Raw genomic sequence first — 27478 nt, forward strand, 5'->3', positions numbered from 1 at the left:
CCATCACTGTGCAGATCTTTCTAAGTCTGGGTGGGATTCTTCCACTTTCATGTTAATATTTTGGTTTTGTGCTGGGGGTGGAAGTGGCTGGCTGGAGGCAGTATTGTTGTGTGGCAGGTGTTCAAATTGGTATTTCCATTCAACATTCTTGTTGGCCCACTATATGACTCACGGTTTTCAGAGATTTTTTTGAGTCCCACAGTGATGTCTATTGTGCAGCCACTTGCTTTACTCTACTGCCTTCCACGGGAAGTTTTGCCATGCCCTGAACACAACAATCAATTGTTTCTTTTAGGCTGGCTTCTGCCTCTCTTGGCTACATATACTGCTTGGGGGCAGGAGGGATAGCTTTGAGCATTGGCCTGCTAAGCTCAGGGTTGTGAGTTCAATCCTTGACAGGGCCATCTCAGGCAAAAATCTGTCCAGGGATTGGTCCTACTTTGAGCAGCAGGTTGGACTAGATGACCTCCTGAGGCCCCTTCTAACCCTGACATTCTATGATCAGGGCCTGTGACTAGAACTTCTGCATCAATTTTACTCTTAACCCACACCTCCCAGTGTCTGCAGTTTCTAGAACTTCTGTGGCCCATTTGAGTCAATCCAGTTCTTTAGAGGCTTTAAGAGCTGCAAGACAGTAGCTTGCTAAAATCTCCAGAGGTTCCCAGAGTATGCCAGGGGGCATCTCCCATAGAACCCTGTTGGTGAAGTCAACCAGCACTCTCAGTTCTCTCAAAACAACCAATTCCCAGAATTCCTTCATCTCCCAATCCATCAAACCAAATTGCACTTTATTTTCCCTTTTCCCCACCCTGTACAGGATCTTTCTGCAAAAGGGGACAATGCTCTCTGCCTCATTAAGCCCCTGTAACGTTTAAATCCTTCCAGAGATCCAAACAGGTTCTTATTCTGGGCACTAATCAGGGAATAAGTAGCACCTGAATCTACCAGTAAATGTTGTCCAAATGCCCCTCCTGCAAATTTCACATAAACCATAAACCTTCTGTATGGTGGAGGCTTCTGCAGCTCTTCTAGTGTTTGGAACAAGGGGCTGTATGGGACGTTCCAGAAAAGACCCAGGGGACACACACTGTAGTCTTCCTTCTCATAATAAGGAGGATTCAAATTGGGGCCTTCTTCTAGCCCAACTTCCTTCCCTAGATTCTGATCCCCTTTGATCGCAGTCACTATTCCCATCTGCCTTCCCAACTCCACTGAGAGAGCACAGATCTGTATCTTACACTCCCCGTGGTCTGCCTGAGTTTTATTCTGGGAATTCTTCAGTGAGGCTCTAATCACTGCCTTACTTTCTTCTGCCTACATTTGCAACTCGCAGACTTCCTGCTCCAGCTTCTCACTCACTCTCTCACTGTCACATACTTGCTTCTGCATTGCCACTATCTGTGCTGCCTGAGTCAGAGTTGTAGCCCAGAGGCTAGGGGGCAGGGAGAGCTCAGTGGTTTGAGCATTGGCCTGCTAAACCCAGGATTGTAAATTCAATTCTTGAGGGGGTGATTTGGGGCAAAAATTTGTCTGGGGATTGGTCCTGCTTTGAGCAGGGGCTTGAACTAGATGACCTCCTGAGGTCCCTTCCAATCCTAATATTCTATGTCTGACTCAGAGGTCAGGGTAGCTGCTTCCTTTTCTTTCTCAATTTTATATTTCTCTAATTCCTTCACTCTTGCCTTTAAAGATCTTTTTATTTACTACCATTGCTACCATCTGCTTACAGAGCGGCAGGAAAGCCCTGGGGCTGGTGAAGGCTTCAGGTTTCCAAAGACCATTACAAAATACATCAAGCTGTTACCCAAAACTATTTCCATCTTTCCAGATATAACCTTTTCGTCTGACATATTTTCTTACTTGACCAGGGCTACCAGCCTGAGTCCCAGTAACAGAATGTATCCTAAATTGACCTCGCAGACTGCAACATGGGAATTACGGTTTCTACTCCGTCACACTGCCCTCTCGTCCCTATTGCAGCTAACCATGTGTGTACCAATCATCCCCTTTCTCTCCACCAAACTCCCCAAACTGGCACAGAAATCTGTTACCTGGAGTATCTGAACCCAAAGCTGTGGTAACTAGTCTCTGTTTTCCAGGCGGTGTCAGGAAATAAATCAGTGGAGGACACAGCACCTCCATCGATAAATGTTTAGTACATACAAGAGTGCTTTCACCCCAAAACTCTTGTTTTATTGAGTCTAAAGCACACAAGAAAACCTAGCAATACTCTAGAAGCACCCCAGATAGATATAGTTACCCAAAGTCTGAAGTGATATCGAGTGATTCAGAAGCAGGGTTCTGGTGGTCAGCTTTTCTCCTAGCCACTGAGGAATTAGGTATCAGTCTCTTAGCTTGTCAGTAAAGGCTAAATTAACAAACATAGGCACTCATACCCAAGGTCACCTATTCAAATAGCCCCTCCCCTCCTTCTCATGAATCTGTCCTTGTTAATAACATGCTGCAGTTGTTTTGTCTGCCTAAGCAAGGCAAAATTATTCCTATATGGGGTCATTGCTTCCAGCTTATGAGGTTAAGTGCACAAGATGGCTATCAGTTATGTTAAATCCAATTCTCTCATAACACCCCCACCATTTCCTGGGACTCCAGAACTTCATCATGCTAATCCTGAGAGATGTCCTGATGAAACCAGGCTAGAGAGAGGAACCCAGATAACATCACTACCTCTACCAGTTCCAGCTGAATCTAAAACACCACCTGTGATGAAATAAGATTAGACTGAAACAGCAACAACAACAGCTCTAGCCTATCTCAATTAACTTAGTGTGACACCCTGGCACCCCAATATTCATCACTGTCATGTAATTAGGATATGTTTTGTACAAATCATGCCTTCTAAGGTATCATTCTAAAAGTCTCGATCTGCTAGACATTAATATCTCGTTGGATTGTATGTGCTGTCGTCGTATGTAAAGTTATGAAGCTTGGCTATGTAGGTGTTACTGAAACTTCTTGTGAAGTTGAAAACACCCACAAGCAGCCTTTCGGGTACAACAGTAAAAAAGCCAAACAATGTTAATGGCTTATTGATGAAATGCATACAAGCACAAGGATTACCCAAGGAATTGTGTACAATAGAAAACTCTCAGAGATAATCCTCCACAATGGGAACTGTTTGACTCAGGTCACAGCAAAAGAGCTTTCCAGCAAGTGGGAAGAAGCTATAAAAGGGGGGAAATGACATCATGATGGTACCATTCTTCCTACTACAACACACCTGGAAACACCTGAGGAACAAAGACTGAACCGGGGGGAAGTGATGGTCCCAGGCTAAAGGGATTTCTAGCCTGTATATGACAACCTGGGAAACCCAAGCTGTAAAGCCAAGACAGCTTGTGTCTTAAGAATCTGCCAGGCTGTTTATCACTCAGGGTGAGAATTTCCTAATTCATATACTACCTATCTAGTATGTTAAACTCAGTTTGCAGTTTTGTTTATTTACCAGGTAATCTGCTTTGATCTGTCTGCTATCACTTATTATCACTTAAAATCTATTCTTTTGCAGTTAACAAGCTTATTTTATGTTTTAATCTAAACCAATGAGCTTTGACTGGAGTGCTTGGGGAGAATCTCTGCTTGGTTACCACAAGTGTGCATTGTCCTCTTCACATTGATCAGGTATTACAGCCATGTACTGGCCAGATTTAACCACAACAGGATGGTGCTGCTCTGGGGTCCCAGACTGGGAAGCTGGTGGTAAGAGACCCTGCATGTAACTGCAGCTGGGTGTGTCCCTCCCTGTATGAATGCTGGTGAAAGTGCAGGCTGGGGGGCTTTACAACTTGTCTCGGCAGTACAGTGTGAGAGGGAGCCCAGGCTGGTGGTTCAGGGGGCTCAGTGGTACCCCCGTTCCAGGCCACACCCAGGGGGGAACCTGTTACAGTCTAATTTCCCTGAAAGGACAGTTATCACCATCTTTGATACTATCTAGAGAATGTAAAACAAGGGGATTTTTCCTTCTAAAAATTCTCCCCAGCTAAAGGGAAAGAGATGTTATTAAAATGAAAGACTTATTTAATACTTTACATTTCAAACATTTTTTACTGTTTTTCCTTCTTTTCTTTATGTTTAATAAAAGGTTAAAAGAAAGTTTAATGATGTGTTTGCTGTGATAGGCCGACGTTTCTGTATACTGAACCCTAGACCTTGTTTAACAGTGTTGAATGTTGGACAGTGACTGGGTTATGTTAACGTATTTGGATCTCTATATTCCATCTAAATTAATACAATACCACCTTCTATGCTGTCCCTCTTCAGGGATCATTCTCGTGAGCCACTGCTCCTTCAGCAAGTCCGGATTTTGTGTGCTTTGGGAGCTATGGAGGAGGTATTCCAGCAGCATTTGGGAAAAGGATTCTATTCCCAGTATTTCCTGGTCCGATGAGACCTAGTCTGAATCTCTGGGGTCTCAACAAATAAATAAAATGCATGAGATTCTGTATGGTTGCTCTAGCAACAATTCTTCCTGCATTAAATCACAATGACTGGGTTTGCTGCCCTGTATCCTCAGGATGCTTACTTCCACGTGACAATTTTCCCAAGTCACAGGAAGTTTCTGAGATTTGTTGTGACAGGTCATCATTATCACTGTGCTTCTCTGTAGCCTGTCCTTGGCACCTTGTGTTTTTACCAAATGCTTGGAGGTGGTGACTGAAGTCTCAGGACAAGAGGAATTCATGTCTTCCCATACATGGATGATTGATCAGTGAGGGGCAGGCAAGAGAACCAGTCCTCTTGCGTGATCAGTTCACACTATGCCTTTTTGATCACCTGGATCTAATCTTGAACAATGGGAAGTTGACATTAATACTAATTTAAAAAAATTGAGTTCATTGGAGCCTACTACATTCTAGAGCTTGAGTACATTCCTACTGAACAAGTGATTTCAGGCAGTTTGTCACCTGTGTCCGTATCTCCGTTTTCACCCATCTATTACGATCTGAGCACGCCTGAAGTTATTAGACCATATGGCCACACACTTATGTGGCCCAGAATTGAAGATTGCACCTCCTTCTTCTTCAAGACTGATTGAAGTTGGTCTACCGCCTGAATTGTCAGGCATTTGAAAGCCTGGTCTGAGTGCCTCCAGTGATTCTAGATTCCTTTCAGTGGTGGACAGTTCAGAGCAATATATGCCAGGGTCTTCTCTTTGCTTGTTCCACACTAGACAGGACCATAGTTATGGATACTTTAACAATTGGATGGGGAGCACATCTGGTGGAATTGAAGGTACAAAATTTGTGGATGAATCAGGAGGCATTTCTTCATATTAATGTTCTGGAGCTTCAGGACATATGCAATGCATATTAGATATTTGAGTGCAGATCAGGGGTGCAGTGCTTCACATACTCACTGACAAGATCACTGTCAAGAGGTAATAAAGTTCAGGCATTATGAATCCAAGAGAACATCATTCCCACAGCTGCTCATTTACCAGGGGCCCAGAATCATTTGGCTATTTATCTCAGCAGGAATTTCTTCCAGAATCACAAGTGCTTTTTGAAGATCAGTGTGCTGAAGTCCATATTCGGAGAATGGGGCATTCCTGCTGTCGACATGTTTGCAACAAAGTACAATAAGAAGTGCCATCAATTTTGCTTTTGAGCGGGTCTCAGACCAGATTCCTTAGTCGAAGCCTTTCCTCTGAATTGGAGATTGGCACTATTGTATGCCCAATGCCACTAGTTTTTCTGGTCATTCTCAAGCTGAGGGTTGATCATGCCAGACTGATTATGATCACGGCAGCTTGGCTGAGACAATGTTGGTTTTCCGACCTCCTCAGCCTGTTTGCACATATTCCTATTTCTTGTTGTCCCTATATACCGTCTCAGTTCTGAAGTCAGATTTCTCATCCAGCACTGAGCAGTTTGCACCTCACAGCATGGATTCTATATGGTTAGATAAGGAAGAGGAGCACTTTTCTGAAGCTGTTCCACAGGTTCTACTTAACATTAGAAAGCCTTCTATTAGGGCTACCTATATGGGTAAGTGGAAGTGTTTTTTTCAATTTGGTCCCTAGCCCGGGGGATTCAACTGATGCAATCCTGTATTCAGGACATCCTGAGGTACCTGTTACACCTTCAGTCATCTGGTCTGTCTCTCAGTTCACTGGCAGTAATTTAAATGGTTCATGTTCCTGTGCAAGAGACATCTGTTTTTTTGAATGCCATGATAGTCAGGTTTCTGAAACGGATCACTCATCTCTTTCCACTGGTGAAGGAAGTGATTCCTGAGTGGGATCTTAACATGGTGTTAGCCACCACCATGGGTCCTCCATTTGAGTCCTTGGCAACTTGTACTCTGTCACTCCAATGCCAAAAGATAACATTTATTGTGGCCATAATTTCTATGAAAAGAATAGTAGGCCCTGATGATGGACCTTTCATACATCCAGTTTTTCAAGGATAAGGCTACCATGAGACCTCATCCTAAGTTTCTGTCTAAGGTGGTGTCACAATTTCATCATAACCAGAAAATTTACTTAGCTATATATTTTTTCAAACCTCATTCAAATGCTTATGAACAGTGTCTTCATTCCTTGGATGTGAGACAGTGCTCGAGGTTTTACTTGGAAAGAACTAAACCACTTTGTTCATCACATGTTTTTGTTTCCTTAGTGGATCACATAAAAGGTCAAGCAGTTTCTGTGCAGATGATTTCCAAGTGAATAACATCTTGCATTACGAATGCTTATGAGATAGCTCAGATTTTGCCTCCAAAAAGGTTGAAAGATTGGAAACCCTTTCAACGAGGTCCCAAGTGACATCAGTTACATTTCTCAGTAACATTCCGATACTAGACATTTCCAGAGCTGCCACTTGGTCTTCCATACATACTTTTTACAAAGCATTATGCTATTACATCTTGTCCAGATCAAACACAAATTTTGAGAAAGCAGTCTTGCAGTCACTCTTTAAGCAGGCTCTGAGCCTCACCTCTTTCTGATACCATTTGTGAGTCACCTGAGTGGAATACACATCTACAGCCACTCAAAAAAGAAAAGATCATAGAATCATGCAACCATAGGGCTAGAGGGGACCACAGAGGCCATCTAGTCTAATCCTATTCCAAGCTGCAGGATTTGTTGTGTCTAAACCATCTAAGACAGATGGTTATCCAGCCTCCTTTTGAAAATGTTCAGGAAGGTGCTTCCATGACCTCCCTAGGCAGTCTGTTCCATTGTCTGTTCTTACAGTTAGGAAGTTTTTCCTGAGATTTAATGTAAATCTGCTATGCTCTTGTCCTGCCCTCTGTGCAAGAGAGAACATATTTTCTCCATATTTCTTATGGCAGCCTTCAAGTATCTGAAGTCTGCTATCATGTCTCCTTTCCAAACTAAACATACCCAATTCCTTCAGCCTTTGCTGATATAGCTTACATTCCATCCCTTTGATGATTTTAGTTGCTCATCTTTGAATCCTTTCCAGTTTCTCTATATCCTTTTTATACAGTGGTCACCAAAACTGGACACAGTACTCCAGCCGAGGCTTAACCAGCACTGAGTAGAGCAGTACTATCACCTCCTGTGACTTGCTTGCTATTCCTCTCTTAATACAACCCAAAATTGCATTTTCTTTTTTTGCAACAGCATTGCATTGTTGACTCATATTGAGATTGTGATCCACCACAACTCCCAGATCCTTCTCAACAGTGCTGCTGCCAACCCATTCAGTATTTGTGCATTTGTTTTTTCTTCCCTAAGTATAGCACCTTAACTTTGTCTTTTTTTAATATAATTTTGTTGTCTGTAGCCCAGTTCTCCAATTTATTGAGCTCCTTTTGAATTTTAGCTCTATCCTCTGAAGCGTTTGCACATTGCCCAGCTTTGTGTCATCTCCAGATTTGATCAGTATACTCTCTATTTCTACATCCATGTCTTTAATAAAGATGCTTACTTACCTGTGCTGTAACTGTTAGCCTCAAGATGTGGGTGCAGAGGTGTATTCCATGACTCACCCTCCATTCCCTCTGCATTGGAGTCTCAATTCTTGAACTTTGGTGCAAAGGAATTGAGAGAAGTTGGGGCGATGTTGTTTTTAAATAGCCTGGGGAAGGGCTAAGGGTTCAGAGGGCATGAGGGCCACCACTACAGGTACTGCTAGGCAAAGTTCTCTGGCTTTGGTGTGCTCAGCATGCGCACATCTAAGTGGAATACATATCTGTATTTACATCTCAGAGAACAACAGTTATTTGAGTAGTGTCCCTGTGTGTGCTCCATTTTAGGTGCGCTTGTGCCTCCTACATCTTTGACTGGAGATTTCTCATAACGGTGGCCATTCAACCCACACAGTCCCATGCTGTTGTTATACAGCACTGTGTGGGTGAGTGACCTTCAATTTCTTCTCAACCACCTTGGCCTGAGATGGAGCTCTGGCAGTTGTCTGCATTGAGTTTTACCTCCTCTGTGTCCTAATTTTTATTTTAATAGTTATTATAGTAGTTCTTAGCATTAGCCAGTAATTAGTTAGTAAGTAATAGTGCTCTTTAGCTTCCTAGTTAAAAAAAAGTCTTTTAAAATTTTTGTATAGATACGTAAGTAGTGAGATGGGATTCACGCACTGCTAGGGATACCTCCTTGTGGTTGCATTTCGGGATTAGCTCGACTCAAGTTTTACACCTCCTTCCTCGCACCATGGCCCCTCTCCAGGACTCAGGATGCTCCCTCTTTGTGACTCAGCCCTCTGGTCAGGTCACTATGGTTCTTCCCTTCTGGGGTAAAAAAGTCTAGTCTAGCCAGCTGTCTAGACTGTGCCATTTCCTAGTGGCTGGTATGGGAATCCAGGCCCTACCAGTACACTGGGTTCTAGCCCAGGGACCATATAACAAGCAGCCAGAGTCTCCACAGTCCTACCCCTTGATGCTGTTTCCTTGGGCTTCTTCCTACCTAGCCCTCTCAGTTTCCATTCCTCACAACTCCCCTGGGATTGATCCTTCTTCTAGGGCTAGCACTCCATTGCTTATTCTGCCTCCTCAGTTTTCACCTCCCTTCTTCTTTGCTCCCAGAGAGTGACTGCAGACTCTCTCCCCGCAGCCTGCTTCTTCTGTAAACTTCCTGGCTTTATAATCTAGCCTACTCCAGCTGAAATGGGCCTCTTTTTCAGTGAAGCCTGGCTGTCACTCCAGGTGCAGCAGATACCCTAATTGACTCCTCAGGCCTACATTAACCCTATCAGGACTTATGTCTGGTATGGATCCCATCACAAATAGATAGATAGATTAGATAAAATAGTCCTAGTTCACTGGGAGGTTATACCCAGTCCTCCTGCTTTCAGATGTTATCTGTCATGCCAAGTGGCAAGCCTGGTGAGCAATGGACACTCCTGATGCATGTGTTGCCTCAGAGAATATCCTATTAGCCAGAAATGTAATTTTTGTGCCTGCTTCTGACCCAGGGACCCCTTTGTATGCCTGTCTCTGAGTAAGTCTTCTGCTTCTACTGTCTCTGAGCCACACTCCTCAAGGGCAACTAAGAGGAAGACCCAAGATTCCTGTCATAAAACTTCCAAAGATTGTCCCTTGAGCTCCAGGTGGGAATCTACCTCAAAAAATATGCAGTCTCTGATGACTCCAGTGACTTCAGTACCATCTTCTCTCCAATCTGGTATTCATGAAGCTGCTGGTTCCTCAGGTACCGAGTGGCACAATAAACCAAAATCGCACTGCAAAGTCTCAAGCCATGGACTGAGGCAGCAAGAAGGGCTCTTCCTGTGCTCACTCAGTACTGAACCGAGAAGCCCACGTACACTCTTACCGCACTTCCACTGGGATGGCTATCAGCTTACTGAGCCCTCTATCCACTTTGGTGTAGGCCAAGGACTTGGTAATGGCAGCATGCTTGGTACTGCAGGAGTTTCATTTTCCCCAGATGTGGCTGTATCTGAGATACATGACTCACCGCTGCAAGGCTCCAATGTGTTTTTGGTACCAAGGCCATCAGGATCTTCAGAAATTTGCCCAGAACTGTCTGCTTCACTTCCAATTTCTCCTCGGGCTCTATTTTTTCACAATTAATTGGAGGAAGAAGATTATGATGAAGATCTTGCCTCAGTCTCCCAAATATTGGTGCAGGGCTCTCTGCCTCATCCCTGTAGAGGCCCCTTTCCAGAAGTTTCTGAAGGAGCTATTACCACTCGTGATGCACTGTCTTAGCCACCATCTCGCTAGTCTCAGCACCCATGGGTGCCCTCTCCTAAGCCTTATGCATCACCTCCTCAGCCATACTGTAACTCTGGGTGGTATATTACCAGCAATTCTGCAAGGCTTTGAGCACTGCGTGTCACAGAGATAGACAGCCTCCATCACCTTTCCTCTCTAGGAGATTATGGGAGACTTTAACTTCCCGGATATAGACTGGAGAACAAGTGCTAGTAATAATAATATGGCTCAGATTTTCCTGGATGCGATAGCTGAAGGATTCCTTCACCAGTAGTTGCTGAACCAACCAGAGGGGATGCTATTTTAGATTTGGTTTTGGTGAATAGTAAGGACCTCATAGAAGAAATGAGTGTAGGAGACATGCATCCGACGAAGTGGGTATTCACCCACGAAAGCTCCAATACGTCGGTTGGTCTATAAGGTGCCACAGGACTCTTTGCTGCTTTACAGATCCAGACTAACACCGGCTACCCCTCTGATACTTGAAACCTTGGTTCAAGCGACCATGAGCTAATTCAGTTCAAACTAAATGGAAGGATAAACAAAAATAGATCCGTGACGAGGGTTTTTGTAGACAAAGCTGGATGAGCAAGCATCTCAGAGAGGTGATTAATAAAAACAGAAAGCCTACAAGGAGTGGAAGATGAGAGGGATCAGCAAGGAAAGCTACCTTATTGGTCAGAACATGTAGGGATAAAGTGAGAATAGCCAAAAGCCGTGTAGAGTTGGACCTTGCAAAGGGAATTAAAACCAATAATAAAAAGTTCTATAGCCCATATAAATAAGAAGAAAATGAAGAAAGAAGAAGTGGGACTGCTAAACACTGAGGATGGAGTGGAGGTTAAGGATAATCTAGGCATGGCCCAATATCTAAACAAATACTTTGCCTCAGTCTTTAATGAGGCTAATGCAGAGCTTAGGATAATGGTAGGATGACAAATGAAAATGAGGATATGGAGATAGATATTACCATGTCCGAGGTAGAAGCCAAACTCAAACAGCTTAATGGGACTAAATCGGGGGTCCCAGATAATCTTCATCCAAGAATATTAAAGGAACTGGCACATGAAATTGCAAGACCATTAGCAGAATTTTTAATGAATCTGTAAACTCGGTTGTACTGTATGACTGGAGAATTGCTAACATAGTTTCTATTTTTAAGACAAAGGTAAAAAAAAGTGATCTGGGTAACTACAGGCCTGTTAGCTTGACATCTGTAGATGCAAGGTCTTGGAAAAAATTTTGAAGGAGAAAGTAGCTAAGGACATTGAGGTCAATGGTAATTGGGACAAAATACAACATGGTTTTACAAAAGGTAGATTGTGCCAAACCAATATGATCTCCTTCTTTGAGAAGGTAACAAATTTTTTAGACAAAGGAAACACAGTGAATTTAATATACCTTGATTTCAGTAAGGCATTTGATATGGTTCCACATGGGGAATTACTAGCTAAATTGGAAAAGATGAGGATCAGTATGAAAATTGAAAGGTGGATGAGGAATTGGTTAAAGGGGAGACTAATCTCGGTCATAGTGAAAGGTGAACTGTCAGGCTGAAGGAAAGTTACTAGTGGAGTTCCTCAGGGATTGGTTTTGGGACCAATCTTATTTAATCTTTTATTACTGACCTTGGCACAAAAGGTGGGAATGTGCAAATAAAGTTTGCAGATGACACAAAGCTGGGAGGCATTGCCAATACAGAGAAGGACTGGGATATCGTACAGGAAGATCTGGATGACCTTGTAAACTGGAATAAAAGTAATAGGATGAAATTTAATAGTGAAAAGTGCAAGGTCATACATTTAGGGATTAATAACAAGAATTTTTGTTATAAACTGGGGACTTATCAGTTGGAAGTAACAGAGGAGGAGAAGGACGTCGGAGTATTGATTGATCACAGGATGACTATGGGCCGCCAATGTGATATGGCCGTGGAAAAAGCTAATGTGGTCTTGGGATGCATCAGGCAAGGTATTTCCTGTAGAGATAAGGAGGTGTTAGTACCATTATACAAGGCACTGGTGAGACCTCATCTGGAATACTGTGTGCAGTTCTGGTCTCCCATGTTTAAGAAGGATGAATTCAAACTGGAACAGGTACAGAGAAGGACTACTAGGTATGTACCGAGGAATGGAAAACCTGTCTTATGGAAGGAGACTTAAGAGCTCGGCTTGTTCAGCCTTCTTTTGGTTAAGCTAAGGGGAGATATGATTGCTCTCTACAAATATATCAGAGGGGTAAATATTTGGGAGGGAGAGGAATTATTTAAGCTAAGTACCGACGTGGACACAAGAACAAATGGATATAAACTGGCCATCAGGAAGTTTAGACTTGAAATTAGACGAAGGTTTCTACCATTAGACGAAGTGAAGTTCTGGAACAGCCTTCCAAGGGGACAAGTGCAGGCAAAAGACATATCTGGCTTCAAGAATAATCATGATAAGTTCATGGAGGGAATGGTATAATGGGATAGCCTAATTTTGGCAATTAATTGATCTTTGATTATTAGTGATAAATATGCCCAATGGCCTGTGATGGGATGTTAGATGGGGTGGGATCTGAGTTACTACAGAGAATCCTTTCCTGGGTGTCGGATGGTGAGTCTTGCCCACATGCTCAGGGTTTAGCTGATCGTCATATTTGGGGTCAGGAAGGAATTTTCCTCCAGGGAACATTGGTAGAGGCCCTGGGGATTTTTTCGCCTTCCGCTGCAATGTGGGGCATAGGTCACTTGCTGGAGGATTCTCCACACTTTGAAGTCTTTAAACCATTATTTGAGGAATTCAGTGGTTCAGACATAGGTTAGGGGGTTTGTTACAGGAGTGGGTGGCTGAGATTCTGTGGCATGTGTTGTGCAGGAGGTCGGACTAGATGATCATAATTGCCCCTTCTGACCTTAAAGTCTATAATTCTATGATTCTGATGAAGAGGTCTCTCCTCCTCTCAACAATCTCCTCATGTCCAGATAAAGCAGTTCTTTTTCAAGTGCTGTCCCTGTAGGTGCTCCACTTCAGGATTACTGATACTTGGCACTGACGGTTCTCTAGGGCCGATGGCACTGATGCAACGGGAATCACCAAATACCTCTAGATTCTCAACTGATATGGATGAGGCAGTCTTCTACTCCAGATACTCCTCTCCATCTAGCACTGAACCACCACCATTGCACACAAGTGCCAGGGAATGCCTATACAGTGACATGCCCTCATGGTTGACCAACCCATGGACGTGCCCCCCTATGCCATTCCCAATGCAATGGGCACTGTGGGACCCATGGGCAGTTCACCGAGCTCAGACCCAAAGGCCCCATATGCCACAGAGGTGACAGATATGCCCTGCTACAGCTACTGCAAATGAGCCCTTGGAGAAACAGGAAGACCCTATAGAGGAATTGGATGATTCCAACAACCAAGAGCAATCACCAACTCACAACTCATCTTCATGTCTGGATGAGGTGGTCATGCCACTCCCGCTCACCATTGCAGATGACTCAAAACAATTTCAGGAGTTATTCAAAGGGATGGCATAAAGCCAGAACATCCAGTTGGAAGAGGTGACTGAAAACCAACATCAGCTCCTCAAAATACTACACCCGGCACCCTTGACTAAGATTGCACTACCAATTAATAGTGCTCTAATAGAACCAGCAGAATTAGTATGGCAAACACCAGCAACCATACCTCCTACATTCAAAAGGGCAGACAGTAAGTATAATGTGCCCCACAAGGGTATAGACTTCCTATTTTCACACCCCCAGCCAACTCCTTGGTGATGGAAGCAGTGAACCAACAGGGGAAACAACTCCATTATAAATCCGTGCCACAGGACAAGAACTCAAAGATATTGGATTTGTTTGGCTGAAAAATCTACTCATCGGCAACCTTCAATTTCGCATATCCAACTACATGGCAGTACTAGGGAAATAGGACCGTGATAATTACAAAAAACTAAAACTCAGCAAATTCATAGCAGACATCCCAGAAGACTGAAGAGAGCAATTCCAATCCACCATAACTGAAGGTAAACTTGTGGTGAGGACAGCTTTACAAGTGTCCCTTGATGTTGCGGACATAGCTGTTGTTTGAGTGGCTAAGGCAGTAGTCATGAGGAAAGCCTCCTGACTACAATCCTCTGAAATTCCAAAGGACCTCCAGACTAAAGTCAAGGACCTCCCCTTTGACACAGAAAAACTATTCTCTGAAAAACAGATGAAGTCCTACACTCAATGAAGGACTCTCAAACGACACTCCAAACCCTGGGCATCTATATACCCCCTAACAGATGTAGGAGATACCAACCTTACAAGTGCAACAGAGACACAATCGGACAGCAACAACAGAGGCCTTTTGATAATCAAAGGCACAAACCACAGAGACGTCGCCTTACCCAATCCCAGACTGCAAAGTCCCAAGCATCTTCAAACAAGACACAATTTTGAAGCATTGATCGAGGGTCTGACTGAGCTCCCCTGACCACCAGGGCCAATAGAACCAACAGCTCAAGTTTTTGGTCATTGACTCTGACCATTCTATCATATATGGGCCATTCTATCACCATGGATCACTGGGTTTTGGAGATCATTTGAATGGGTTATACCATCCCCTTTTGCTCCATCTCACCTACCCAATGCCCTGCCCTGTCCCTCTTCAGAGATCCTTCTCATGAGCACCTATTGAGATGAAGTAGATCACCTTCTACAATTAGGGGCCAGGGAACAAATTCTAACACAACACAGAGGCAAAGAGTTTTACTCTCATTATTTCCTGACTCAAAAGAAAACCAGAGGTTAAAGACCCATACTAGATCTCAGAAAACTCAACAAATTTGTCTGCAACCACAGATTCAAAATGGTCACACTGAACTCGATCATCCCAGCGCTGGAAGAGGTGGACCGGTTCTCAGCTCTCGACCTACAAGATGTTTATTTCACATTACCATCCATCCTGCTCGCAGATGATTCCTATGATTCACAGTGGGACAAGATCACTTCCAATACAGAGTACTTCCATTTGGACTGTTGACAGCTCCACTGGTCTTTACCAAAACCCTAGTGGTAGTAGCTGTTCATCTACACAGACAGGGAATACTGATATTCCCATACTTAGGCAATTGCCTACTAAAAGGTCCTACCAGGATGGAAAAACTACACATCACTCGTCAAACCATTGCTCAAATCCACTCCCATGGGCTACAAATCAATGAAAAGAAATCTACCCTAACTCCAATACAACAAATGGACTTATAGGAGTGCACCTGGACTCAGTAGAGGCCAAAGCATTGTTATCAATGCCCTGATTCACAGCACTGACCTCCCTCATATCAGTGATCTCAGACAGCCCGTGGGTATATGCATGCACCTGCCTACAACTCCTGGGACATATGGCGGCCAACATGTTCGCAAATTACACCTGCACTACTTTCAAGGATGGCTGAATTTGGTATATATTCCACAAAAGCACAGCCTAGAAAAAAGACTCAAATCAACCCCAGAGGTCCTACATTCACTATGATAGTGGAGAAACACAATAGATGTGTGCTCAGACATCGTATTTCAGCAGGATCCTCAATCACAATAGATGCCTCACTGATCAGATGGGGAGCTCACCTAAACCAACATACAACCCAAGGCAAGTGGTCCCCTACGGAAATACACTCACACATCAACCTGCTCAAATTACTCGCAGTTCACAAGGCATGCCTACATTTCCTCCCCATTATATGAGGCAAAATGATAAGGATCCTGACGGACAACATTGCGTGTGTGTTCTATATAAACTTCCAGGATGGAGCATGTTCCCACTCTTTATGCATGGAGGCCTTAAAGTTATGGAACTGGTGCATAAAGCAGAACATCTCTGTTACAGCAGCATCCCTCTCAGGCTGACGCAACATGATGGTGGACACTTTAGGATAGTTTTCCCAAGAGCACAAATGGGAACTGAACAATGAAATAACACAACACATATTTCACATGTGTGGATCACCACACATAGATCTGTCCACGACATCAGTAAACAAGAAATGCCCAAAGATTTGCTCATGGGCAGGACGTGGAGCATGATTCCAGGGGAACGTTTTCTTCATCAGATGGAATGCTCCTCTTCTATATGCATTCCCACCGATATCTCTGATCTCCAGAGTGTTACACAAAATATGAACCGACAATGCCAAAATAATATTCATAGTACCGACATGGCCCAGACAGACTTGCTTCCCTTACCCGTCACGCATGGCTATCTGCAAACCGTTCACTCTCCCTTGCCTACAGAATCTTCTCTCTCAAGATGACAGCCAAGTCATCCATCTGGACCCGGAGAGACTTCACCTGAAGGCATTGCTTATTCATGGCTCTGCCCTGACAAACTAACCTGCTCACAACAGGTAAAACAAGCATTAATAAATGGCAGGAAACACAGCACATGCACTATCTACCTCCAAAAACAGGAAAGATTTTTCCTGTGGTGCCAAAACAAACAATAGTTGCAAGCTGGGCGCCACTTCCAGTAATCACTGATTATTTATAATCCCTAAAGAACTCAGGGTTCACTATGAGCTTGCTTAGAGTTCGCCTTGCGGCCATCACGGCCTTCCATCAACAGATACATGGGACACTGGTATTCGCCCACCCGATTGCTAAGTGATTCCTAATGGGCATAGAGAACATGTACCCAGACATCTGAGAACCCACGCCTATGTGGGACTTAAATCTGATTCTCAAATGTCTAATCAGAGCCCCTTTTGAACCACAGGCTCATTATTTCACTTATCTATGAAAGTGGCATTCCTGGTCACCATTACATCGGCATGAAGAGTTAGTGAAATACGGGCTGTCATTGCTCACTCCCCATACACATATTCTTTAATTTAAGCCCAAAATACCAGTCTTCATTCCATCTCAACCAAGCAATTCACTTACCTACATTCCACCCAAAACCACACACTAACACCCAAGAGATGATCCTGCATACACTGGATGTGTGCCGGGCCTTAGCCTTTTACCTAGATAGAACAAAGCTCTTCTGTAAATCTCCTAGACTGTGTGTCAACAACAGAACGATAAAAAGGCTCTGCATATCAACTCAAAGATTATCCAAATGGATATCCAGCTAGTATACATAAATTCTATTCACTACATAGCACTGAAGCCCCTCCGGGTATCAGAGCCCACACAACAAGTGATTTAGCTATCTCCATAGCATTCTGCACAATGTTTCCCATTCTAGACATCTGCAGGGTGGCCACCTGTGCCTCTGACCACACATTCACGAACCACTATGCAATCACTCTCAATTCCATTTTGGGATATATGACTAGGCCTTACTGTATTAGCCTCAGCAATGAACTCCAGTTCTTTCTATCCTCATGAGGGCACTGCTCTACATTCACCTAAAGTGGAGCACCCCACAGGGACAGCACTAGAAGAGGAAGAGTAACTGAGGTTCTTCCAGATTGTTGTCCCTGTGGGTGCTCCACCTACCCACCCTCCTCCCCTCTACTTCAGAGTTCGCAGTAAGGACTCTATGGTAGAGAAGGAACTGAGGGGGCTAGGATGCATGAGCCCTGGTTGAAAATCACCACAGCACTGTGAGATGGCTACTTCGCACCACATGTCCCAACCAGGCACTGCTACCTAAAAAGCATCCATTCTGATGACTGGTTCTGCTCAATAATGATCCAAAGCCATGCAGACTGATGCATGTTCACTTTCATCATCTGAGTCAGATGCCTCCAGCAGAAGGCTGATTTTCTTTTTTGGTGGTTCGGGTTCTGTAGTTTCTGCATCAGAATGTTGCTCTTTTAAGACTTCTGAAAGCATGCTGCATACCTCATCCTTCTCAGATTTTGGAAGGCACTTCAGATTTTTAAACCTTGGGTCGAGTGCTGTAGCTATCTTTAGAAATCTCACATTAGTTCTGTCTTTGCGTTTTGTCAAATCTGCAGTGAAAGTATTCTTAAAATGAACAACACGTGCTGGGTCATCATCCGAAACTGCAATAACATGAAATATATGGCAGAATGTGGGTAAACACAGCAGGAGACATACGATTCTCCCCCCAAGGAGTTCAGTCACAAATTTAATTAACACATTATTTTTTTAACAAGTGTCATCAGCATGGAAGTATGTCCTCTTGAATGATGGCTGAAGCATGAAAGAACATATGAATATTTAGCATATCTGGCACATAAATACCCTGCAATGCTGACTACAAAAGTGTCATGCATACAGCTGTTCTCACTTCCATGTGATGTAAATAAGAAGCAGACAGCATTATCTTGTTTGTCTTAGCGATTGGCTGAACAAGAAGTAGGACTAAGTGAACTTGTAGGCTCTAAAGTTTTACATTATTCTGTCTTTGAGTTCAGTTATGTAATAAAAAAATCTGCATGTGTAAGGTGCACTTTCATGATGAAGAGATTGCACTACAGTACTTGTATGAGGTGAATTGAAAAATACTATTTATTATTTTTACAGTGCTAATATTTGTAATAAAAATAATAAAGTGAGCACTGGACACTGTATTCTGTGTTGCAATTGAAATCAATATATTTGAAAATGTAGAAAAACAAAATATGTAATAAATTTCAGTTGGTATTCTATTGTTTAACAGCGTGATTAAAATTGTGATTAATCATGGTTAATTTTTTAATCACAGTTTTTTTTGAATTAATCATATGAGTTAACTGTGATTAATCAATAGCCCTAAGAAAAACACATCAGGCAGGCATCTAAAACAGAGGATTCTCTGTGCCACCTCTCAGCCTCAGTCCATCCCAAGCGGTATCCCATCTCTAGCTGTGTCTGATTTCTGATGCTTCAGAGGAAGATGACTCCCTCCCACCTGCCAGATTACAAATGTGCATCAAGAATAAAAAATCATCCTGACCCCTACAGACAACCATTTGAAGCCCTGAATCATGAGATTAGATTATAGTCACTATAATAATAGAGAACTACAAGTGTTATGAGCAGGTGGAGGGGAACATAGGCAATCCCTTTCTTCTCAAAGCCCATGGAAGAAAGGAATTAAAGGGGGAACCCATAGATTCACAGACTCTGAGGCCAGATGGGACTACCTCGAGCATCCAGCCGACTCCCTGCATACATAGGCCATACAGCCTCTCCCACAAAATGGATTAAAGCATATCTTTCAGAAAAATATCTAATCTTACTATTATTTATCTGTTCATGATTAGAAGAATATCTAATCTTGTGATGATGAGTTTATCACCTTCCCAATTCAACTCCAATGTTTAATCACCCTCATAATTTTTCAAGGTTGAATTTTTTCAACTTCAACTTCCATCCCACTGGATCTTGTAATGTCTTTGTTGTCAAGATTGAAAAGCCCCATACTATCAGATATCTTTTCCATTTGTATGCACCTATACACAATGATCAAGTCACCTCTCAACCTCCTTTTTTGAATAAATTGAGCTATTTATGCCTCACATCATAAGGCTTGTTTTCTAGACATTGGCCATCCTTTGAACTCTCTCCAGTATTTCCATATCCTCCCTGAAGTGTGGATACCAGAACTGGACACACTGTTCTTGTAGTGGTCTTACCAATGCTGTGTTCATAGGCAAGATCACTTCCTTACATCTACTTGACATTCTTCTTTTTGTACATCTAAGGATCGCATTAGCTCTTACTGCCACAGCATTGCACTGAGAGCTCACGTAGAAGCAATTATCATTATGACCCCTTTTTCTGAGTCACTGCTTTCCAAGACACAGTCTTCCATCCTGTAGATTTAACCTACATTATTTATTCCTAGATGTATTATCTTGCATTTGTCTGTATTACAACAATTTTTTTTGGATTGTGACCATTTAACTAGGTGATTAGATCAATCTGTAACAATAACCTGTCATCCTCATTATTTACTACCCCACCAGTCTTCTTGTCATCTCCAGACTTTACCAAAGGTTTCCTAACATTGTCTGGATTATTAATACAAATATTAAATAGCAGTGGATCAAGAGCTGATCCCCAGGGGACCCTACTAGAAATGTATATCTTCCCATTAACAATTACATGTCAAGATTTATCTGTAAACCAGTTCGTAATCCAGCCAATGTATGTGTGCCCTGTTAATTCCATACAATGCAAGGTTTTTAATAAAAATGTCCTGTGGTACTAGGCCTAATGCCATGGAGAAATCCAAGTATACTATAACAACACAGCTACTTTTATCAGCCAGGCTTTTAATCCTGTCAAAAAAAAGGCAACAGGTTTGCTTGACAAAAGCTACCTTCCATAAAAACCATGCTGGCTAGTATAACTTATATTTAGCCTCTAATTATTTATTGATAAGAGTCCCAAATTAACTATTCCATGTTTTACCTGGGATCCACATTAAGCTAATTGCTCTACAGTTCTCTAAATCATCCCTTTTACCCTTTTGAAATACTGGAACTACATTGGCAACCACCAAGGGGTATAAAAGAACAAGAGTAGCCAACAGAGAAATGCCTAAGCCAGATTACACGTGATCTTATAGTAGAACTTTCTCCTGGGTTTCAGCTAGCCTCTTCCCTTCTTCCTGTATGGGGATACAGTGTGATGGTGTCTCTTATTTTTAAAATTCTACATTAGGGATCTTAATGTTCAGATAACACATGCAGCATATTCATTAATTATTTTTGCATTTTGCCATTTTACTTATTTTAATTAATGTTTTATTGTATAGGGGTTGGTTTCCAAGGGTATGGGAGTCAGTTCAGGGGGTTGTAATGTCTCCCTGCCCATGTGTGGGAGCTGGTTCAAGCATACCGTAACCCATTTGTGTCTATGTGTCTCACTTCAGGAGGACATTCAGGAGGGCTACACTAGGAAGATGCTCCTGCAAGATTATAAGGCATATACACATTGAATAAGACCAAGATGTCAGCATTGAAGAGAGAGAGTACTGTATCATGGTTCTGCAATAATAATGGTTACAAACAAATTTGATATTCTGTATAGGAGGCCCCAGTGAAATTGGGATGTTTCCCATAACATATAATATTAAAGAGAAAACATGACAAAAACTCATCAGAAGAGAGTTCATGTATTACCTATGTCTATTTTAGAGATGTGGAAGGCTTTAGATAAATCTCCATCTGGCAAAGTGAATACTTACTTTCACAAATTTACCTCTTAATAACATCTTGGCATAATAAAATCCAAGTGCCTGATGTGCTGAGTGTCTACAATGCCACTGATTTGATGAAAGTTAAGGATGCTCCGAACCTGACAGGACATAATTAGCTCCTCAAACAAAATTGGCATATTACAGTACTTAAGCAGAACACTTTAGACTGCGCACTCTTAGTCTGTCCATCAAGTGTAATCAAACACAGCATTCAGAGAAAATGTTTCTCTTCTGTGGTATCTCTCTACTGGTGTAATAAATACAATTATTTCAAATATTTTGGATTCGCCTTTCTCTTAATTCACTTCTAGACAATTAACTGTCATCACTAATTGATGGATTTTTGTGATTTGCCTTCTAATTTATTTTTTGCTTAAAAGGGAACTAATTATTTTACAAAATTCCCTCAACTGTAAAAATCATGTAAAATAATCTGCAGTAACTGTTTAGAGAGAATCAGTTCAGTGCTTTTCTAGTTTAAAATAAACTTTTTTCCTTAGGTTCTATATTGTCCAGCCCTACTCAGATCTTCACTTCTACTACCTGAAGCCCTACCCTCAAAGGTTCTCATACTCGAAGATCTAATAGACCTCATTCAGTGGCCTGTGTGGCGTCAGAACATCTGACAGATTCTAGGCCTGAACAATATTATTTTATACATCAGCAGGAATGCTGCTGCAATAATTTTTATAGTGGAGATGCTGAGAGCCATGAACCAAACTTTAAACCCTTCATATAATGGAAACCACTTCAAACCAGGGTGTGTGGCAGCATCCCCCACACCTCTTGTTCCAGCACCTATGTATGTCTCCTAATCTATATTAAGTACCAAGTAGTATTTATAACGTGTAAACAGGTTTTAAAAAATTACTCAGTTTCCCAGTCTAGAAAAGCCCTACAACTGAAAAATACTTGGTATTCCATTTTTGTAGCTTTAATTAGTGGAATTACAGTGAATTCTTATTCTGATAGAATACTTTTAATCATCATCCATATTACATTTTGAGAATTGCTTCCCTAAGAAATAATATACTGGTGGTTCTTTATTTTTGGGCCGGAAAATAACCTGAAGAGGTAAAGCTTCTTTTGCAATAGAGTATATATAGGTTCACCTCTTTAAAATATTTCATCATCCTATACACTGTCAGTCAGATTTGTCCTATGAAAACACAGGTAGGTTACAATCAGAAGTTTGCAAAATCACAGACTAGTTGAAAATAGACTACGTTTAATAGTCTACTGCAGTGTTTCTCTACCTTTTTGATAGCACGGATTGGCTTGCTGCCTTCCTAAACTGTGTTAGGGAGATCTCAGAGACAGTCCCCAGTCCACGGACTGGTCACTGAGAAACACTGGTCTAGTGGACTTCTGGATTTGCAATGGTTTCACTTGCCACCAGTGTAACACATGCTGAGGTGTTACACTGGAGCAGAAGTTGCCATTCTAATGAGACTGCTTGTCATGAAATCACTTTTAAATAATGTGTTGAATGCCCTGGTTACCTTAGGAATTGTGGAGCAGTTGGCGCATTTTGCTACAATTGAAGAAATTATGTAAACCTGATTTATAGGTCATCTTAATATTGTTATGATTTGAGATTGTTTGGTGAAGAGAATATTAATCCATTCTCTGTATTGGTAATGTTTATCAGATTTTACTTAATTTCTCTTTCCACAGTTAAGGAAGAACAGGTCTTCCTAGTGGGAATTCTAGGCTGCAGTACTATCTTTCAAGTCTCTCTGACTGACACTTGCAGAACTGTTCCTGAGCTCTTCATAGACAAGGACATTAATCTCTTTATGGAATGGTGGACAGATTACCCACCAAAAATAAATTAACAGTACAATTTTTCTTTCTATTGGAGCACTAGTTTTTAAAAATGTGAAAAGTGAGAATTTACAAAGCTTTGGTTCTTGATATTCACAGAAGAATTATAACATCAGATCTCATTCAAATCATTCCTCTCATCATTTAGAACTCATTGACTCCAGGAATGCAAGCATCTTACTGACTGTCTTTATATTATATCTGATTAATTAAAAACTGAAAGAAATACTTGTGGCGTATGATCTTTAACTTATTCAGAGCAGACCATTTTCAAAAAAAAATTAATGCCATGAAAATACATAGCTAGAAATGTTATTTAAATTGACTACTGCAAATGATAATTTTTTTGCTTTATTTTCACTTTTAGTGCAGAGAAAAAAACAGATTCGTTTGAAGGATTTTAAGATACATGAACTCAAAAGACTGTTTGATATTTAAAAGAGAACACACAATTGTTTACCCAAAATATGAGCTACCCATTACGTGATTATTTTATTTCATCTTCTCATAACACCTACCTCATATCTGATCAACTAATAGGGCCAAGTCACCTTTGGGGTTATTCAAGGTATTTAAATACTATTTTTTAATTGTAAGCAAATTATTTATCAAGTGGCTTAAGCTACAATTTATTGTGTCTTTCGCAATGTGTGTTTAGTAGTAAGGAATACAAGATTCTATTTAAAACAATGATGAAAAATAGAATAATATTATTTGAATATGACTGAGTGAAATTTTATTTGGTGTGTACACATTTTCGTATATTTGCCACTCCATCTGTTTACTCTCTAAAAACTATCCAAACCAAAGTTTTTCATTGGCCTCACATATACTACTGTCCCTTGCAGCAAATAAAGACATCTGCAGGACTTTGTTCTGTATGTTACTACATTGCAGTGTTTAATCTCCACATCACTGAAGATACATAATTAATCTTCCATTAATTCAAACAAATATGTGATTAAATTCTGGATGCAGCTGAGGTGGTGAGGGGCCCATCTCTATGCAGGTCTACTTCTTGGTGTACACAGGAAGAACAGTTCTAATCTACACCAGCTGGTTATGTCACCCAAATGAGCCATTTACCAGCTAGAGATTGACAGGATGCTCTGGCCAAGGCTTCTCACCACCTCCCAAGCTGGAGTCTGGACCGGAGTGCAGAAGCCAGGTACATTGGCTGGGGACTCCAGCATGCCCAGCATGGGTGCATGTGAGTATGCATGCAGGCATGTGTGCTTATGCAAGGGAATGTAGTGGGCACAGTAAAGTGGGGAAAATATGTGCACATGCAGGAGAATGGAGAGATGGGAGATTTAGGGTGAGAGGGTATGCTGGGGATTGTGGAGATTTAGGAGGGAAGGAAAATATGGGGTGAATGAGCACAGGGGAATGTGGAGGAGGAAGAAGCAAGATTTGTTTGTACCTGTGCAGGGGGAATGTAGTGGGTTTCAGGGAGAGAGAAAAACTGGAATGAGGAGAAGAGAAGGAAGGGGGAAATTGGAGTTTGTAAAGCAGATGTAGAGAGACAGGAATGTGGAAGACAGGAGTCCAACACTCCGTTTCTTTGCACTGCTTTGGTGAAACAAAGCCGCTGTAAATGCAGCTTAGCTGACAGTTTTCTTGGGCTGCTTTGCAATTGCTCCGGAATGGGGTAAGCAATCAGAACATACTTGTGATTCTGGACCTAAAAGTTAAATGTTAAAAACTATTTAAGGTAGATGCTACATAACCTCAAATCATTAGAAATATCACATGGCAGCATTTTCTTTCAGTTTCTTACCTAGCGCTCATGTATGAATTTTTATTTTAATTAAATAAGGAAATTCATAGCACAAAAATCAGATTAATATGGAGTTAAGTTTGAGAAGACGTATCAGTACTTATGGTAAAATACATTACATGGATTATCCCCAATCAAAAATTATAAACCAAAGGAATTCAGATTTATGGTTAAGCTTAAAGAAATCCAGACATATTAAGATATGGAAATGCACAGTTAGGGCACCCAAACATCCTTTCCTCTCCCTTGCCGTGAAACCATGAAGGGACAAAAATCTAATGTATTTACAAATTAGTTTAATCTAATGTAGACCACAGAATCTAAAATGCCTTAATCAGAATCATATGGTTATTGCATGGCATTGCTGTAGATTATGGTCCTGCCTCTTTTCCCTTTGTGGTGTGCTGTGCTTTCTTGGGAAAGTTGGGAGGAAGCAGTCTCTGTACTCCTCAGCATGCAGGTACTGTAACACTGCCTGGCTCTTTGCACAGAGGAAGGGGAAGGCCTCCTCATGCCCTCATCATCTGTGTAAAGAGTAGGCATATTCTGGCCCATTATAAACTTATTACTGGTGTTTTTATATCTTAGCTGGAATTTATTCAAATATACAATCCTAATATAAATAAAAATTCAAACATTCCAAATTTAAGCAGATAGCCATTGTTCAAGAAATGTTTTACTTAAACTAAAACTTTGGCTATATTTTATCTGTTAAGGATTCATATTCATAGAATCTATTTCCTCCCTCCCAATGGCTCTGATAAGGCTTATTATAAGCCCAAAGTAGATAAGAGAAAATATACATCAATTTTTTATGCATATCATTTTGTAGGAATTTCTTTTCTTTTATGGCAGTTTAGGTATGTTAATATTTTTGTAATTACCCAGATTATGTTATTTGTAATCAGGAATGCAACCAAAATGCTTATGAATATGGTATCTCTTTTTTGATTGTTATTTTTTTCTTCTTGTTTTTAAAGTGCTCTGATGAAGGATGTCGTTGTTTGGAAATTGATTGCTGGGATGGACCACAAAATGACCTATTGTGTATCATGGTCATACTTTAACGAGCAAAATTACATTTAGAACTGTCATCGAGGTGATAGATAAGTATGCAGTTGTGGTATGTACATATATTGTTGAAATGTGATGAGTGTTAATACACATAATGTTAACACACTTACATTTAGGGTACTCTGGAAAAAATAAGATGGAATAGTGCTTGGGGTGAGGAGTACTGTAGAAACAAACCAGATAAAAGAAATCTACAGTATCTGTCTTAACTCTGTATCATTTTAATGAAAGGCAGTCTCATTTTGTTGATAATTCAATATAATTTAAACTTTGTGGACTGAACCCAGAAGACCTTCCTCAGCATATTTAGGCAAAATTCTCATTTGAAATCAGTAAGAATTTAGCTTGAGCATGGACTGAATATATACTGAGTAAGGATTTCAAGATCTGATCCAATAAAGTTTCCTCTCTTTTTTTGTGTTTTTATGTCTTTGCTCAGACTTCTGTGGCAACAATTCTGTCTTCTGTAGTGTTGAAGCTTGCAATATGGAGGGAACAAAAGTATTACACTGGAATTTTATTTGAGTCTTACTGTATTTTCCATTTCCTCTTCATTCTGATCATTTCCCACCAATTTTAAAACAAGCTCTGAAAAAAAGATATAATTTATTATCAGTCAGATGACTCATTAAAATGTTGTCCCTTCTGCCTATCTGTAGCAGAACAAGTGGAAGTTAATGTTCTTTTGGCACTAACCCATTCTTCTATATTGCTGCCTGGCATAAATCCCAGTGAAATCAAGTAAACTGTCCTGAAGGGCCCTTTATGACAAATCTTTGAGTTAGGCGGGTTTGGATTATATTTATTCTCTCTCTCTGTGTGTATGTGTGTGTGTATATATATACCTACAGATATACACCACCACTGAAAATAAATATAATCAAAACTGACCTAACTCCAAGTGTGTATGTGTGTTGGTTTGGGTGTGCTTACATACACACCCACACCTATTGCCTTTTCAAAGCTAACTGGATAACGTCTGTAAAGAACTTAGTAGGTCTCTGATTTTACAATATATTTAATACAAAACTATTATGTCCTTTCAATGCTATAACATATTTTATATGAGTTATTTCATTTTACCAAAATACAGAAGCTTATATATTATTGCAAAGCAGATCTCACTTAATAGGAATAGCTAGTTGCAATCAGCTGAGAGAATGGTTTCTGCATCCCATGTGGTGATCTCTGTTATGATGCTGTCCATCAGTTTTGAGCAGATTTATCATTCTGCCTCCTTTGTGTTTGAGCTTTGTGATGAGTAAGGAATGAGTAAAGAGTGCTGCAGTGGGCAGTATGACAGGGCTGAAAACTCTGCAATACATAAAATATCAGCCCATAATCAGAATGCAATGCCATCTGACAATATTTAACTGACAGTTTCAGTTTAAAATCTAGACAGTTTAAGAAAACATGAGTTAAAAGTGATGTCTTGAACCACACCTTCCCCTGCATCCTCATGTCAATTATTGTGGTTCTGATC

General features: G+C 41.2%; 1 protein-coding gene across 1 annotated transcript in view; it reads left to right on the forward strand.

Annotated features, from left to right (window-relative positions):
* Positions 1-27478, forward strand: part of PLCZ1 (phospholipase C zeta 1) — a 128057-nt gene that overhangs the window by 24961 nt on the left and 75618 nt on the right. Inside the window, 6 exon segments of the mRNA XM_030549213.1 lie at positions 4196-4202; positions 23538-23601; positions 23603-23709; positions 23871-23884; positions 25915-25956; positions 25959-26044. Of these exon segments, the coding sequence (XP_030405073.1) occupies positions 4196-4202; positions 23538-23601; positions 23603-23709; positions 23871-23884; positions 25915-25956; positions 25959-26044 (320 nt within the window).

The sequence above is a fragment of the Gopherus evgoodei genome, chromosome 1 (assembly GCF_007399415.2).
Source record: "Gopherus evgoodei ecotype Sinaloan lineage chromosome 1, rGopEvg1_v1.p, whole genome shotgun sequence".
Classification (NCBI taxonomy): Eukaryota; Metazoa; Chordata; order Testudines; family Testudinidae; genus Gopherus; species Gopherus evgoodei.